This window comes from Mastigoproctus giganteus, chromosome 3, assembly GCF_048544385.1.
Source record: "Mastigoproctus giganteus isolate SK-2022 chromosome 3, ASM4854438v1, whole genome shotgun sequence".
NCBI classification, from domain to species: domain Eukaryota; kingdom Metazoa; phylum Arthropoda; class Arachnida; order Uropygi; family Thelyphonidae; genus Mastigoproctus; species Mastigoproctus giganteus.
Window position 1 is genome coordinate 27,234,369 of NC_143577.1, and position 18,455 is coordinate 27,252,823.

Below are 18,455 nucleotides of genomic sequence, written 5' to 3' on the forward strand. Positions count from 1 at the left end.
TGAGAAATCACTGGCAAAGAGAGCAAAGGATAGGAAATTCTTCACATATATAAATGCAAAGAAGAGAAGGACAAATCGGATCGGACCCTTATGTAATGGATGTGGGATAGTATCAGATACCCCAGCTGATGTTGCAGATGAATTCAACAGTTACTTTGCATCGATATTTACAGAAGAAAAACCCTTTATGTCAATGGAAGCGATGTTGAAAAATGTTTAATTAACAATATTGAAATTTCACATGATTATTTAATGAAAAAACTTTTGAGTCTACAAACAAGTAAGGCTCCTTGGGATTGATGGCATATACCCTATAATTTTAAGGGAGGTGGCAAGTGAGTGCAATGAACCATTAAGGCTAATTATCAGAGCATCACTGGACTCAGGAAAAATTCTGTTGGATTGGAAAAGTGCCAGCATATCACCAATTAAAAAAAAAAAAAAACACTCCTGTTTTCGTTGAGAAATTGATATTTAAAGCAAGGATATAAATTTTCCTTATCGGAGGAAAGAATTGATTGATGGTATTATGGAAGAAATACACTTGAGAAACAATTAGTATTATCGCTGATCCAGCAATTTTTAAAATGACTAAAAGTAAAAACTGAGAGGGGAAAATCTGTTGCCTTACCTAAAATGATGGAGTTTCATCGAATCCAGTACTGAAACTAAAAGGTTGAAGGCAGTGCTTCTGTATTAATGGAAACAATTACCCATCTGCTTTGGTAATATATGCTGTTCATATGGAAGAATTATTTGATTATTTTTGGAATGTTTGTGGTGACCTTACAGTGATAACACTTCTCCTTGGGTTAGGCTACATGGAATATTGCTACTCTTTCTTAGTAGGACAGTTAAGCAAAAGATGGGCATTATATAGTTTAACTCAGCAGTGGTAGCACATAACAGTTATTACAATATATTATGTGCATAATGTCTGATCTGATGCTTTTTTTTTTTCTGAAAAACATTTTCGGCTTTTTGAATTCTGCTTGCTGTATACTAGATCTAGACCTTTTACAAATGGAACCAATACTCGATGCACATAATTTTTTATATTTAAAAATGAAAAATTTTGTTAAAATGTTTTTAATACCTGTTATCTACAATAAAGCAAAATTTTTATTACTTCTGTTGTAAATAAAAGAAAAAACATTAATTATTAAACACATTAATACAAATATTTTAATAAACACTAGGGTGCTTTGTTTGCCAATCCCCATGCACACATTTTCTACGTAAAATGTAGAGGCATGATGGAGTAAGTCAAATCTTTTCTATGTAAAAGACACCTGTCGAAATGCACTGATCGATATTTAATCAGGAAATGACCTATGTAATTATTTGCCTGTTCATTTGTAGTGATGTAATTGCCCCACCCTCTTCTCCCATTGGCTTAAATAAATATCACTAGGAGGAAAACTTTTTTAATATATAGATAGATTAACATGAAAATTATTAAAAACATTATAAACGTAAAAATATATTTGAAATTTCCATTTTCAAGTTTATAAACCATGAAGCACACAAAAATACAAGCTTACTTATGTGCACATCAGTCTCTTTTGTCAAATAAGTAAATAGATAAATAATTGAGACAAACTATTTTACATAATTTTACATTTCTGTGGCAGTATTGGCAGCTCAACAATGAGAAACATTTGCTTATATCATACTGAAATTAACAAGACTGCAGAGAACACCAAAATGATGATCACACAGAGAACAGTAAGTAATTTCAAAATTACTTAAGTATTAGTGTGTGTGTGTGTGTGTGTGTGTGTGTGTGTGTGTGTGTGTAGTTAGGAAGGTTGGAGGTTGGAGGGAATAATCATTAATTGAACTAGTGATTAATGTGCATCAATAGATATTTTGCTGTTACATGCTTAAGGACAGCTTGTTAAAGGTTACCTCCGGAGCAGAAGAATGTGTTGCATCAGCTTCTTCTGAACAGAAAAAGAAAGTTGTTCCCTTACATACATATCAAATTGGTCCTATTGATAAAATTTGTAAATGTCATGAATTAGGGCAATGAGGATTTTTTGTTTAAAAATAAATTCCCAAGAATAAGAGAAGTGAAAAGCCAAGTGGGTATTTTCATCAACTGACAAATTAGAAAATTTATGCATCACAGCATATTTTACCACATTAAATCCAACTGGAATAAAATGGTCTGTAACTTTTAAAATGGCCATCATTATTTCCTAATCAATGTTACCATTAAAAATTATATTCTTAAAAATGTTGAAATGCCTTTAAAAATGGGCTGCACTATCCCCTTAAAGATACATTTCCTGCATTTGCATTTAGATTTTTTCCCCAATCAGATTTGGGTGCTGTCAACAAAAAGCAGTGAGCATAGTGGTATCTGATGTGCAAAAGTGCTACTAGGATTAATGTTAAATTATTATTAATGTTAGATTTTGAGCAGAGAAGCTTCAGATGTCCGTTATAAAAATAAAAATATTTTATATTTAATTTGTTACATGATTAATTGCAATAGAATTATAGAAACTTGGCTTCATATATAAATCTTCCAATAATATGGTTGTCATTCATTTGGAGTAAGCTTCCCACCAAAGTTTCAAAACATACCACATACTAGTATTAGTAATGGCCATGTGGTGCAAGGAAGCATATGGCTTATGATGCACCAGCCAAAAAAAAAAAAATAATAATAATAATAAGAGAACAGGAAATAGACACCCTATGCATTTCCCTCCTCCTGTAGTTAACAGTCCAGTTGAATTTCCCCAAACATCAGCTTTTGCTACCCATGTAGGTAACTTATTCCAGTAATTTATAACTCGCTGGCTAAAATAAAACTTCCTGCAATCCAGTCTAAACATATCTTCCGGTAACTTGAATTTATTGCCGCTAGTTCTAGAATCATTTATAACCTTGAAAATTTCGTCCTCGTTCATTTTTACTATTGCCTCTCAGCACCTTAAACACCTTAATTAAGTTGCCTCTAAGGTTCCTTGTTTCCAAGCTGTGCAACCCACATATTCAAAGTCTTTCCTCATAAGGACGCTTTTTTTGCCAATCTCACCAGGCGAGTTACCCGTCTCTGGACCCATTCAAGAGGCTCGATGTCTTTTTTTAGGCACAGCCTCCACATTTCTCTGTTTTTTTTTCTAATAACCTTGGCAAACTAATGAGAAACATGCACTTTGAACAACACAGTATTACAAGTGTGGTCAAACAATAGCTTTATCTCTACTAGCAAATGTTTGACATCCATATCTACTCCAGTGATTGCTTTTCCATCTGAATTTCTTCATATATAAATCTCTCATTTCCTTTTCTTCAAAAATGGGGAGTGATGAAAAATTAAGCCTCAGATTTATATTTAGCACAATTGAATTTACTGGACTGATGTATTTTTCTTTATCCTTAACCATTGCAGGGATCAATCAAATTTTTTCCTTTAGTATTTTTAATAATCACATGCCTTCTGAGCTCTTGCATATAAGAAGCTAAACTCTTATCAAGCTTTACACATTTCTGTGGTTTTATTTTCAATAACCTTGGCAAACTAATCAGAAACATGCACTTTTCTCAAACTTTTAATTTCAAGTTTAATTGCTTCATGTTTTATTTTGGCTTCCCTCAAGCTTACAGATAATAAAACTTGCCTATTGATTTATATGGTTTGATTAAACCATATAAATTAATAAGCAAGTTTTGTCATCTCTAAGCTTATTTTAATGTTATTTTTGCACACTAAAATTTGATCTAATTTTAGATCTTTAATAAAGTTTTGTGTTTGAAAGGGACTAATTTATGCCTTAAAAATAGAAAGGTCTAGGATTTGAATGTTGCTAAAAGCTTTCTGGATATTTGACCCTTCAAAACAAAAATAGACAAACCATCTTTTTATTCTCAAATACATTGTGAGCATTTGAGTTTATTTGCATATTATAAGAATTTGTTACTTGATATATACTATTTTTAATATATATTTTATATATATTACTTCTTTTACATTTTCAGGCTAAAAAGAGAACTATTAAATATTCCAGAGAAGCTAGAGAAAGTGACTAAATTGTCAAAAACTTTGCAGTTAGAGCTGAAAGCAAATCAGCAGAATCTAAAGCAACATGTAACAACTGGTAAGTGCCACAATTATAACTTAATTACCATATTTCTCCAAAACCATGACACTCTCAACCATCTTCAAGTTACAGATCTTAATTTTGGAGAGGGAGGGGATGGGGTGAATTTTAGCTTTATAAAAACACACAGATCGATAATACAAGTAGAATGTCTGAAAACTGGCAATATTATTAACTTTGTTAACTGTATTATTTTATTCCTATTATTAATTTATCTTCCTCTGCTTTTTGTTAAAATTGGGAAATGAGACATCTGCAATACTGAAACCTAACAGAATGATATTGTCAAGTGATTATTGACAAAATCACTTTAATAATTTTTTATAAAAAATAATAAATGAAGTACTGTTGATTATAATTTGTCAAAAAAAAAAATGTTCATGGAAATCTGTTGCAGTATCCCTGCACAAGTTCTGAACCTATTGGCTGTATCAAAAGATGTGTTGTTGCCTAAAGTCTAATTATCATATGTAATAAAATAACAAAAGTACTTCAATTTGCTTATGTAACATTACCATATGACACCTCCAACTTAGATATTCTGAGATTGTTGAAGTCACCATTATTTCCCAATCGATGTTACTATTAAAAATTATATTTAAAAAAATGTACATTTGTATGGAACATTAGTAGCAATGTACAAGGTTCTTTCACGTGGTTGTGCCCATGAATGGAAATCTGATTCAAGTATTTATTTAAAATTAGCAGTTCAAACTGACTGTCCCTTAGTGACCATTAATGGCATTTCCTAGTCTCACAGGTCTGAAATGCAGTGATTCAAATTCATTTGTCTGAAATGTATGATTGCAAGTATGCAACTCAAAATTGAAATCAAATCATAATAAATTAAATTAACATATCAAGTACAGGTCAATGTTGAAAAAAAGTTTCAAATTAGATCAATGTCAGCAAAGAAAGTGTCTGCAATCCTGTTCAGACACAGTAGGAGGGAGCATATGATGGGAGCTTTGTCAATTAATTTGGACCTGGGGAGATTGTGCAAGGCTCATTGGGTAAAATTTTTTTCAGTATGGTCTGTGCTTGTTAACAGGAGAAAACTGCTTCTACAGGAATGGGATACACTTAAGTAGAAAGGGTGCAAAAATATTTGCTGATACTATTGAGACATTGTTAGGTGGGTCGAAAAACTCATAGCTTTGGGAGGGGGAAACACAGACTAATAGATTAACGATAGCAGCAGGCAGAACTGAAAGTGATTCTTGCTCTGCTTCTATTGGAATGAGCAGCCTTTGAAAGCATTTATTTCAAGAATTACTGAGAGTTATCATGGAACAAGTAAATATGCGGGTTGTGTTTAGGTAACTAAGACTAAGAACAAGTGCATGTATACTTGCACATACACCAATTTTAGGAGCATAGTAAATAAATTTGATGAATTTGAAGCGCTGGCAAAACGTCAAAGACTTATACTGTTAGAATATCAGAGACATGGTGGTACACAGATATAAGGAATGCAGAATTGGAATTTGGCGAGTACAATGTGTACAGAAAGGACAGACAGGATAGGAAGAGAGGATGGGTTATACTGTGAGTTAGGAAACACATGAAATCTAAGGCAGTGCATCCAGTTGATATGAGTGGCCAGTGCAGTGTTGAGTCAGTTTAGTGTGACATAGTGCTGGGAAAGCAAAAATGAAAGTAAGAGTGTGTTATAAGCCTAATGGCTCTGATGAGTACAACAAACAACTGTACAGAAAAATAGAGTGGGCCAGTAAATCAGAATGTCTTATAATCGGATATTTTAACTTTACAGATATTGACTGGAACATGTGGGTTGGTCCCTCACACACTAGTCAGACTTTTGTGGATTTATTGGATGATTGTTTTCTGCAGCAGCATGTTCGAGAGGCAACCAGAGAGAGTAATACTCTTGATCTGGTTATCAGCAGTGATCATTCGTGTATTAAGAATTTGCAGATAAAGGAATCACTAGGTGGCAGTGATCACAGTGTACTAATGTGGGATTTACTCAAAGGTGTAACTACCATCAGGGGTAAAGGGAGGGTTTTTGCTTTTGTAAAGGTGACTATGGTGGTCTCAGTCAGTTTTAAATTCTGTACAATGAGACAAACTAATGATGTTACCAACAGCAAATTCTAAATGGGAAGCATTCAAGGAATTAATCTTGGAAGCTACTAGGCTTTTCATACCTAATGAGACATGTGGTAGAGAAGAAAAATGAATGGGGTGTATATAAATTATCAGGTGACACAGAAGCCTGTGGTAGATATAATCAAGTCACAAAGGAGGTTAGGCAAAGAATACAAAGAAAAACGGATAAGATTCTTTACTTATGAAGGACAGAGTTGAGTCAGATCAGTCCACTTGATATTGATGACTCAACTGTTGATGATCCTGCTCAGGTAGCTGACAAACTGAACGAATATTTTGCACATCTACATTCAGACATGAGGAATTCTGTAGGGAAGTGGAGGCCAGAAGCTTATAAAACTCTAACAGGAAGCTAAATGATTTTATAATAACTGAGAGCAAAGCGGAGAAGAAATTTGTTGAACATAAACATAAGAAAGGCACCTAGGGTGGATGGGATCTAAGTTCTTCAGTTATATTAAGGGAGGCAGTAAAGGAAGTAAGCCAACCCTTAGCCATAATTATGAGAGCATCCTTGAATTCAGGGGAGAGCCCTACAGGGAGAGTGCAAATGTATATCTGGCTCACAGAAGAGCATCAAAGGGTGATACGAGTAGTTCCAGACCTATTAGTTTATAACTTCTGTTCCAGGGAAAATAATGGATTCAGTGGTTAAAGAAGCAATACAGGATCATCTAGACAAGACTGCAGTTATAGTTCAGACACAGCATGGGTTTGTTAAGGAGAAACCTTGCCTGGCCAATTTGATTGGATACTGTGGTGTGCTCACAAAGGAACTGGATGCAAAAAATAATTTTGATATCATATACTTGGATTTTAGGAAAGCTTTTGATACTGTTGCCCATAAATAAACTGTTATACAAATTGGAGCAGTATGGCATTAAGGACAAGTTACTCCTATCAGTAAAGGGATGGTTGAGTGGGAGAAGACAGAGAGTGGTAATCAGTGGACACTGATCTTCATGGACTAATGTTAATTAGTGTGTCCCCCAGGGTTCGCTGTCGTGTTGTTTTTATATTTATCAGTGATATTGATGAAGGCATATCTGACTTACTGTCCAAGTTTGCATTTAATACAAAGGTTCGCAGGGTTGTTGATGACTGTAAACTGCTGCAACAGGATCTAGAAAAGTTGGGCAGATGGATTGAGAGGTGGAAACTGAAGTTTAACATTGATAAAGCAAAATACTGCATGTGGGTAGCAATAACCACAGAGTAGTAGTAGTAGTGGCATGTGATGCAAGAAAGACAGTGTATGAGCTTATGCAGCATGCAAAAAAAAAAAAAAAAAAAAAAAATCACACCATTCCCTCCAAATGCCTGTCCAGTTCCTCCTTAAATTTATTCAACCAATCAACTTCCACAACAACAGATGGAAGTTTGTTCCAGCAATTAACCACCCGCTGGCTAAAAGCAAATTTCCGCACATCTATTCTACATCTGTCTTTTCTTAATTTGAATTTATGCCCCCTTAGGTTTGTAATCTGAACAAGTGGAAGGATCCCATCAGAATTCAGTGTGCTCAACCCATTCAAGGCCTTATACACCTCAATCAGATCACCATGCAGGTGCCTAGTCTCCAGCCACTGCAATTTGCAGAACTTAAGCCTCTCTTGGTAAGAGGATCCCTTCATTCCCCTCACCAATCTTGTTGCCCTTCTCTGTATACGCTCAAGCAAATCTATATCCTTCCTAAAATGAGGCCTCCAGACTACACAGTACTCAAGGCGTGGCCTGACACATACATTGATTGTCCCTTTGTAGGAGGCACATTGCCTCATACAGAGGGACAATCACCTCCTTTTCCCTGCTAGAAAAATTCCTATATTTCATTGACAAAACCCCATGACCTGCCCTGGCAGCCTGTCTGCATTGCTCAGAAAACTTCATATCTGACAGCACAATTACTCCCAGGTCTTTTTCATTTTCTACCACCTTAAGTGTAGTATCACACAGTTGGTATGTTTCTCTGGAGTTACTTCTACCCATATGCACTACTTTGCATTTGTCAAGGTTAAACTTCAGTTGCCACTTCTTAGCCTATCTGCCCAAATTATCTAGTTCCTGTTGCAGCAGCACACTGCCATTACTATCATTAACAACCCCGCCAACCTTTGTATCATCTGCAAACTTCAACGCTAAGCCTGATATACCTTCATCAATATAATTGATAAATATACAAAACAACAGAGGACCCAACACCGAACCCTGTGGGACTCCACTAATAACATTAGTCCACGAAGAGCAGCACCCATTAATTACCACCCTGTGTTCTCTTCCACTCAACCATCCTTTTATCCATTGTAGCAACTTACCCTTAATACTATTCTGCTCCAATTTGTACAAAAGTCTACCATGCGCAACAGTGTCAAAAGCTTTCCTGAAATCCAAATATATGATATCAAAATTATTTTTTGCATCCAGTTCCTTTGTAACCATGCATAATATCCTATCAGATTTGTCAGACAAAACTTTCCCTTAACAAACCCATGCTGTGTCTGAATTATTGCTGCAGTCTTGTCTAGATGATCCTGCAATGCATCTTTAACCAGTGACTCCATTATTTTACCCGGAACAGAAGGAATTTTACCCGGGGATGGAAAATATGCATAATCTGAATATAGTACATTAAAATATGATTCATAGCCAGGAAATTCATCAAGGGACTACTCCTGATCATGTATCAAGCATTGCGTTTCCAAACTAGTCTGTAGTATTAGAAAAAGGGGGGAAATATGCAGCCTTTTATCGTAATACTAGTAGACAAGGTAGTCTCTACGCAGTGTAAAAAATGTAAATTAAAATAAATACAAAAGTGTAATGTGGAATATAATACAAATGTATGTGAAGTGTATGAAAAAGTATAGACAAGCAAATGGTATAGGGAATGGTAAATTCTAAGGGAGGGGAAGAGTACAAAAGATGTTCAAAAGAAGGTGAAAATAGCAATAGGATTTAGGATAGATGGAGCATCCGTATTGCCCTCGTATTGCGCTAATAGTTTTACAAATGGGAAAAAAAATAGAAAAAGACAGTATAAAGAAAAAAAGTGTAGAAAAAGTCATTAAAAATACTGAACTTACTGGGTGTGTAAGGCCCAACCTTAAAGAAAGAACCCTTTCTTTAAGGTTGAAACAGAAATTAGAACAAGAATAATTTCGAAATTATTTGGAATCATTCTTGTTTCTATTTTCTGTTTCGCATGTTCCTTCACACATTTTGGTATGTCCGCGGCCTTCTGTCTGACTTTTCATGTTTTTAGGCCATCTTTCCCAAAATTTTTTTCAACGATAGAGGTCATCCCTATCTGTTTCTCTAAACCTAAATATATAAACACACAGTGACTTGTCATTGTTTCTCCCTTTCGCTTCCTGGCTGAGTACGTTACTCCTCCGCTCTACTTAATGACTCTAGTAACTTTTAGTTTTGGTTTCAATTTCCCTTCTCTACAAGCCTATAGTATTAACAGCACCCATTTTTTACTAACGCTTGCTTATATCACAACCCTTTCTTTAAGGTTGGGCTTTACACATCCAGTAAGTTCAGTATTTTTAATGACTTTTTCTACATTTTTTTTCTTTATGCTGTCTTTTTCTATTTTTTTTCCCGTTCGTAAAACTATTAGTGCAATACAAGGGTGATACAAACGCTCCATCTATCCTAAATCCTATTGCTATTTTTGCCTTCTTTTGAACATCTTTCTCTCCTTCCCCTCCCTTAGAATTTACCATTCTGTATACCATTTGCTTGTCTATACTTTTTCATACACTTCACATATATTTGTATTATATTCCACATTACACTTTTGTAAATTTGTATTTATTTTAATTTACATTTTTTACACTGCATAGAGACTACCTTGTCTACTAGTATTACGATAAAAGGCTGCATATTTGCCCTCCTTTTTCCAATATTACAGACAAGTTTGGAAACACAGTGCTTGATACATGGTCAGGAGTAGTCCCCTGATGAATTTCCTGGCTATGTATCATATTTTCATCTACTATATTCAGATTATGCATATTTGCCATCCCCTGATTCGAACTCTTGCTAAAATTGCCCTCCCATATCTGAATATAGTGTTATTTATTTATTTCCTTGGTCCCAGTTCATTTTTTCACTAGGTTTTTCAAATTCTTTTACCTGTTTAACCACTACTTCACTTACACTTTCTACTATCCCTTAAAGTTCTCTTAGTTCTGGCACCTTGTGAACTTTTCATTTCCATTTTCACAGACACTTTATTTATTCTACAAGCCACACATTATTTATATCCTTTTGCTTCCCCTACTGCTGCCCTGTGCGTTTTGGAGCATTAGACATACTATAACTTTGGTTATTTTCCGTATTACCTGTTATATATTGCTACTTGTGTGTGTGTGTGTGTGTGTGTGTGTGTGTGTGTGTGTGTGTGTGTGTGTGTGTGTGTGTGTGTGTGTGTGTGTGTGTGTGTGTGTGTGTGTGTTTACAACTTCCCTCCAGCTTTGAGATTACATTCAAAAGATAGTCAAAATCAATTTAAATCTTATTAGTGGATCTTGTTAAAAGGCACTAGATACCAACCCATATTATTTCAAGACTATACTTCATCAAGCCGGCCAATGATTTAACCCACCATTATTGCTTAAAAGATTCCTTATGATTTTCTCATTTTTGAAGGGGATAATTTATTGTAAAAATAATTTGAGTATTTAGTAATAATGAACTCCAGATATTTTTTATATATTCACATACATTCCTCCAAAAGGTAAATTGTCATTTTAAAATGAAGATAGAAATATACAAAATATATTACTCTTTTTCTTAATCCTTTCTTGTATAAGTTTTATTGTATTTTACTTTCCTCTGTCAGTTTTCAACAACAGTTTAACATTTTATTAATAAAATGTGTAGATAATTTGAATAATTGTGTTTATTATATTTTTCTTTATTTATTATTAGAGTACCGAAGGTAAAAAATCTGTTTATTTTAGCTTTGCAAAATGAAATCTTAAAAAGAGAGAAGAGTGTCATACTTGAGTTGAGCAGTCAAATGAAACAACTTAGACATGACCTTGAGCGACTTCAGAAAGCAACTAGCTATCTTCTTCATAAATTACAACTAATCTTTGGACAAAAACTGAAAGGTAAATATTTCTATATTCATTTAAATAATGCATATATCATTTAAAAATATCTTGAAAGTGAACTACATAAATCTGATAGCATTAGAATTTTATTCTTGTCAGATTTTTAAAATCTAATACTGCATGCTCTGCTATTAGTAAAGTGCACAGATAACCAACTAGTAGAAAGATTTGACAATGTTTTAATGTAGTCGTAAGGCAATATTGCTATTATAGCATATCTCTTACTTGGGGAAAATGTTCTGAGCATCACATTCTAAACTTTGTTTTATATAAATAAAAAAAAAAAAAAATGCCATATTCACAGTTGTATAATGAATAATCATATTAATAGTAACAAAATATTTTTTATGGTAATAAGTATAAAGACCATAGACTAAAACTGCTATGTTGGTCTTGAAATATGAAGCAAAAAGTTGGAGCATACATGCAAAATGCTATTTAAAATAGAATAAACTTTTATTTGTTTATAACACATACCTTTACATTATATTATATAGAAATATGAAAAGTTTGTTGCCAGAGTATGAAGAATTTATTTGAGGAGTCTGATAATGCTACTATTTGGCTGTTTGTTTGTTATTTGGTTTTTAGGAGCATTAGCAACTAAGGCCATATTGCTCCGGGATGTGCGGTGGTTATTCCCTGACCTTTCCGCATCCTCTGTATTTGGTGGTGACGGGCTTGAATCCCAGTCTAATCAAGAAGCGTGTGCTACGTGTGGGAAGGAGCACTGCTGCTCCTTCCCACCTGGCTACGGAGGCGCCCAACTATTTGGCATAGACCCTTTTGGAGTCAACACACATTTGTCACGGATGCTACAATGTATGGATTCCAGCTCTGAAGAAAGTTTTCACTTGGGCTTCCAGGAATGAATCCACTGCAGCAGTGATGTCACCATTGGTGAGAAGATGGATACTAGCCAGGTATTCAATAGTGAATATTGAGGATGGTTCAAGATTTCAGAGCTGCACTCATGCAGTGCAGCCATGGCAGTGACAGATTTGTGAGCAGGCACATTGTCCTAGTGGAACAAGACTCCTTTGCTGAGTTTTCCTCACTGTGTATCCACCAAGGAAGGCCCTGAGTGCCAAGCGTATTTTTAGGCCAAGCAATATTCTTGCGATTTATAGAGTGCTTTTGATAAGAGATTGAAGTTATTTCTTTTTAAGTTCCTACATTTCTATCAACAGTTTCTCTTTAAAACCAGTTCTATACTTGAAAACCACAAGTTAGAACACAGGAAGGAAACACACCTTTCTTTATTTTCCTGTATTTCTAGTTGTACTAATCAACTAACACTTCAACTGCTTGGTTTCCAAGCAGCACTGTTCCTGCCTCCCCGTGGCAGGGCCGGTAACCTGGGGAAAAGTTTTCCTCCAGGGCTAAAAGGAGTAACCATTGATTCAAATGAGTATCCACCTCTAGGGCCTTCAAGCTCCAGACTAGACACATCCACTGATAATGACTGTAATCAACCGAAAAGGCTTCGGAGGGAAGCGTGTTGCAACGACATGCCAAATTTTCTTGTAGTACATTCTCTCTCCACGCAGCCTGTGGGCAAATTGTCACCATTTGTAATACAGAGATATTTGGAATCCATTGCTGGAACACCAAAAATGGTAAAACGATTGCAATCTGGAGACCTCCTTATTGAAACAGCCAACTCCAAACATTCCGAGTGGCTGCTCAGAACAACAACATTCGGTGGGCTGCCAATATCTATTACTCAACACAACACAACACCTTAAGTTCCTCGAAAGGCATCATAACCGAATGGGACCTACTTACAGTATCTGAAGAGGAATTAGTTCAAGAACTGAGTAATCAAAAAGCAATCGGTGCGAAATGCATAATGGCTAAAAAAGATGGAAATCTCGTCCCAACTAGATCCATCGTTTTAACTTTCAGTACCCCAGATTTGCCATTATCAGTAAAAGCTGGCTATTTAAACTGCCGAATTCGGCCTTATATTCCCATTCGTTGTTTAAGTGCCAGAAATATGGACATTCCCAGCAGGCATATAGAGGTGATGCCATTTGTCCTATTTGTGGTTCCAAGGAGCATGCACAAGCAAGACTGTTCAGCCTCAACTCCTGTTTGCCCCAACTGCAAAGGAAATCACCTAGCCTTTTCTAAATCTTGTGAAATGTGGAAAACAGGCAAGAAAATTCAAAAATATAAAATAGAACATAAAGTGACATATCCTGAGGCACGCAGACAAGTTATATTGACTATGCCCAGTCGTTCTTATGCATCTCACACTCGAAGCACCCATTCAAGAGCAGCTCAAACAGATGTATTAGTATCCTCTAACACATCTCTAGCTAACTGGGTTAAAACAACACTATCAAACTCTGGAAAGGACACACGCCAAACTAAAACCAGTGAAGCAACCAACGTTCCAATTAGCACTCTAGCGGTGTCGCATGATAATGAAAAATTGAAACCTAAAGACAGCAAGAAAACCACAAACAATATGGAAGTAGATGTACCCTCAGATTATGAAGAACCCATACTAGAACTTCATGCGAATGACACTATGGATACTGGACACCCCACCTTCTCAAAAAAAAAAGAATGCAAAAAATGCTCCCCATACAAAAAGCAGTCAGAAGAATCATCCTCAGTTAAACCAAAATGAGGCACAACACCATACAATGGAATTGCAGAGGACTAGTCAGTCATTCTGATGACCTAAAGGATTTACTTGCTCAGTTCAACCCCATAGGTGTATGCCTACAGGAAACTTTCTTGTCACCGCATGTTTCACCAAAATTTTCAAATTATGTTATCTACAGACAAGATAGGATTTCTGAGTCTCCTGCCCGTGGAAGTGTAGCCATTCTTATTAATTCTAACACACCGTCCAAGCACATCCAATTACAAACCACTCTAGAAGCTGTGGCAGTTCGTATTGCAGTTGGTGTTTCAGTTACCCTTGTTTCCATTTATATTCCACCAGCAATAACATTTCCTCATTAAACAACTCCCAATGCCAATTTGTCTTTTAGGTGATTTTAATGGTCACCATCCATTGTGGGGATCCACTACAATGGACACAAGGGGCAAATTGATTGAAGAATTTTTGAACAATAATGATCTAACTTTACTAAACTCTGGTTCTCCCGCCTATATCCACCTACCTACAGGATCTACTTCTACCTATAGGATCTACTTCTGAAATTGACTTATCAATCTGTTCACCCTCCATTTTTTCCATTCATGATATGATCAGTGTTAACCGATCCCTTTAATAGCGATCATTTTCCTATTATTTGCACATTACAAACAGGGGTAACTCCAAATCCTGATCAATGATCCACTTGGAAGTTTAAAAAGGCTAATTGGGATGGCTATTCCACCCAAATATCTCTAGACAGGCTTTATGTTGAAAAACAGTCAATTTATATTGTAAATACTTACATAACCAATCAGATTCTGACTGCAGCTAAGGCCGCCATTCCAAAATCCACGCCATATCGAAAACACAGAAATCACTGGTGGAATACAGATTGTTTAATTGCCAAACAGGAAAAAAACCGTGCTTGGAATAATTTCCGCAAGTATCCCACCATTAGTAACCTAATTGCTTTTAAAAGACTGAAAGCAAAAGCTAGACAAGTTAGGCAGAAAGCAAAACGTGATCCATGGATTGCTTTTGCCTCAACCATTACCAAAGACATGGATACACGGGTCATCTGGAAAAGAATACAGGCATTAAATGGCAAATTTTCTCGGCTGCCCTCTCCGATACTTCATTGGAAAGGGAAAGACATTTCTACTCCTGAAGAAGTTGTAAATGCAAAAATCTCAGCTTCTGCCACCTATGCATCCACCTTTCAGAACATCAAAGTGGGTGCAGAACAGTATAAAATCAACTTCTTCACATGCCGCTCATTCCCGTACAACCAACTGTTTACATTCATAGAACTTCAAGAATCATTAAACAGATCTTCCAATAGCACTGCAGGTCTAGATGGAGTTCATTACATTATGCTAAAGCATTTACTTGGGGAAGACTTGAGAATCCTATTAATTTTTTATAATTGTATCTTCTCTGAAAATGCCTATCCTTCTTCATGGTGCCATTCATTCATTATTACCTTACCAAAACCAGGAAAAAAATCCTTCCTGTGTTGAAAATTACAGGCCAATATCTCTTACAAGCTGCATGGGAAAAATTTTCGAAAGAATGGTTCATACTAGGCTCACTTATATCCAGGAGTCAGAGAATCTTCTTCCAGATCATCAGTATGGCTTTCGAAAAAATAGATCAACCCTCGATGTGCTCATTAAAGCCTAGTCTCATATCCTCATTGCCTTTGTCATGAAACATCTAGTCATGGTCAATTTAGATCTTGAAAAGGCATTCGATACTACATGGCATCATAGTATTATTATGGGCCTTTACCATCTGGGGCTTAGGGGCCATTTGCCGGAAATAATTCAAAATTTCCTGCGATTGTGTTCGTTTCAGGTCCAATATAAAAATGTACTCTCTACATCTCACATTTAGGAAGAGGGAGTCCCGCAGGGATCAATACTTAGTCCAACACTGTTTTCAGTCCGAGTTAACAGCATGACACGAGATATCCCAAAAACGTTCAAACTTATATGTATGCAGATGACTTTACCATTTCCTGTCAGTCTCAAAGTATGAATACCATCGAATGGCAACTCTAACTTGCCATAACTAAAATAGAATCCTGGACTTCACGGAATGGCTACCGACTATCAGAAAAGAAATGCACTGTCACTCACATTTTGCAAGAAACGAGTTCTCCATCCCGAACCTGAACTACAAATAAACAATACTCCAAACCCACTTGTTAATACCATTAAATTTCTTGGACTACTGTTAGACCGCAAACTAAATTTCCAAGCACACATCACTTATTTGAGAACTTTTTGTATAAAGCATTTGAATATGCTTCGATCAGTCTCGTCTATGTCATGGAGAGCTGATCGGTATACTTTGTTGCATCTTTATAGAAGTTTAAAGGCGAATCATGCATAAGCGAATTACTTTCACGTTATATGCGACATTGTTCCCCTATTTATAAATCATGTATGATCGAATTTGTGTAGTGTAAACACGTGTAATACGAGGACTGACTGTACTGTAGTGTTACTAGACAATTTAATATCGCCACCAGTTGTGGTTTTGCAAGCAATTGGCACTGTGACCAGCCGGTTGCCTTAGTTGTCCTGCAGTGAAATCCACAGGTAGCATGGGTCTGAGTAGGGAGGGGAGAGCAGAGCGGCTATGCGACACTCTAATGCCGGGTCAAGGTCAAGTGTCTGTTGGACACATAAGTTGAACTACAAGATAATGGCTGAAAGCGCTTGTATAGAGAAGCAGAATGAACATGCAGAAAATCATTTAATACTTATCTGTTTTCTGCTCAAATAATAAAGCATTTGCATCTGGCAATCCAAGGGCCTATCTTTATGTGGTAGCACTAATAGGAACTTAATACTTTAATTAAAAAACACACAAATCGAGAAAAGTTTACGGAGCACATCATACAAACAGCCGGACACAATCGTCCCCCTGGTGGGTTTGGGTTTGTTTATCACATGTTCCGTTATAAGAATCAATTTTAAACGCCTTTGCGATATTTTTCTAAAGCACGTTTCTGGAGGTCACGACCATAAAACAATAAAAACAATTTGCACATTCCGTTTTATTGGGCTTTTTCTGTTACTGCAAGCAATTATAAACGGTTAGTAAACTCGATCTTCTTGCATTTGCGAAAATACCGATAGCTGGAATTGTGTGGTTTTTTACGTTATTATTGTGACATGTGTTTCCCCTTTACTGAAATCTTCAATTGTATAAAAAACAAATTTTCAGAATCTTCTCTTCATTCTTTTTTTTTAAGCTTCGTAAACTTGTTACTCCACACGAATTGTGTTAGTTGCAATTTGTGTGTGCCGTTAAAAAATGCTTATGCATGCAATCGTGAAATTTATAATTAAAAGAGAAGATTATCTTGGAAACAAACGCCTCTTGAAACATTTCTGAAGAAGACGACTCCTTGTGCAAGAAACCAACGAGTGCTGAGCCAATAAAGAGTGATCAACGAGTGTGCATTTAGTCGATGATGAAGAATAAACATTCTTTAACATTCGTAAGTTGTAAATAATTTCTCTATTATTATAATTTGTTTGATTTTACAGGCTACATTTTCATTTCTTTCAATAAATCAATCATTGTTTAAACACTAATTAGCTAACTAATTTCATTGTTGAGAATGTAACCCCTATTTTTAATCTTATGTCTATGGGAAATAAATTCCCGCTTTACGAGCACGCGCTAGAAACGAATTAACTCGTAAATTCGAGAACTACCTGTATATGGTTGATTATAATAAATTATTTTGTACGAAAGAACCTTTTTCCTATTTTAATTTAATAACAAGGTATATTTTGCTCTGACCTACTGGAGAAAAGTGGAATTAATGAAGTAATGAAAAATTTTATATGTATGTGTGTGTATATATATAGGTAGCCCTCGTTTTGCAGTGGTCCAATTTGCAATAGCACTGGTCACTAACCACAAGGCCATTTTTATTTTTATTTATTTTTGAAATTTTTTTTTATGAATTGAAAGTTTAAAATCGTCAGACAAAATTTATGGGCATTGTATTGTACTATGTATCATGCACTGTTCACGTGATCAAGAAAAATTTAACTAATCAGCAGTTAGCGTGTCCATATCAGAGATGAGAAAACTTCCTGCCCTCAGAGTAGCGCCACTCGTTGAAGCAGGAGGTAAAGCATTCAGTTGGTTGTTTACGCCATGTACATGTGTTGGAAATTTATTACTAATTGTGCTATTAATAAGTTAAATACATAATCATTAATAGTAGTGATAGTAGTGTGCAGATTTTGCCAGTCGTGTTATTAAGTTTTTAATTTAATTAGAATAAAGAGATGCCATGTCTAGTAAAAGAAGTTCAATGAATTTTAGTGAAAATGAAAGCGTGAAAAAGGCACGTCAATCTATCACATTGGAAAATAAGATGGAGGTTATTCGAAGGATGGAAGCTGGTGAAAAGCACCCCAATGT

General features: G+C 35.6%; 1 protein-coding gene across 1 annotated transcript in view; it reads left to right on the forward strand.

Moving 5' to 3' along the window:
• LOC150087822 (uncharacterized) overlaps window positions 1–18,455 on the forward strand; it is a 316,716-nt gene that overhangs the window by 156,747 nt on the left and 141,514 nt on the right. The window contains exons 17-18 of the mRNA XM_090369929.1: window positions 3,997–4,115; window positions 11,225–11,377. Of these exons, the coding sequence (XP_090226055.1) occupies window positions 3,997–4,115; window positions 11,225–11,377 (272 nt within the window). The remainder of the gene's footprint in view (window positions 1–3,996; window positions 4,116–11,224; window positions 11,378–18,455) is intronic.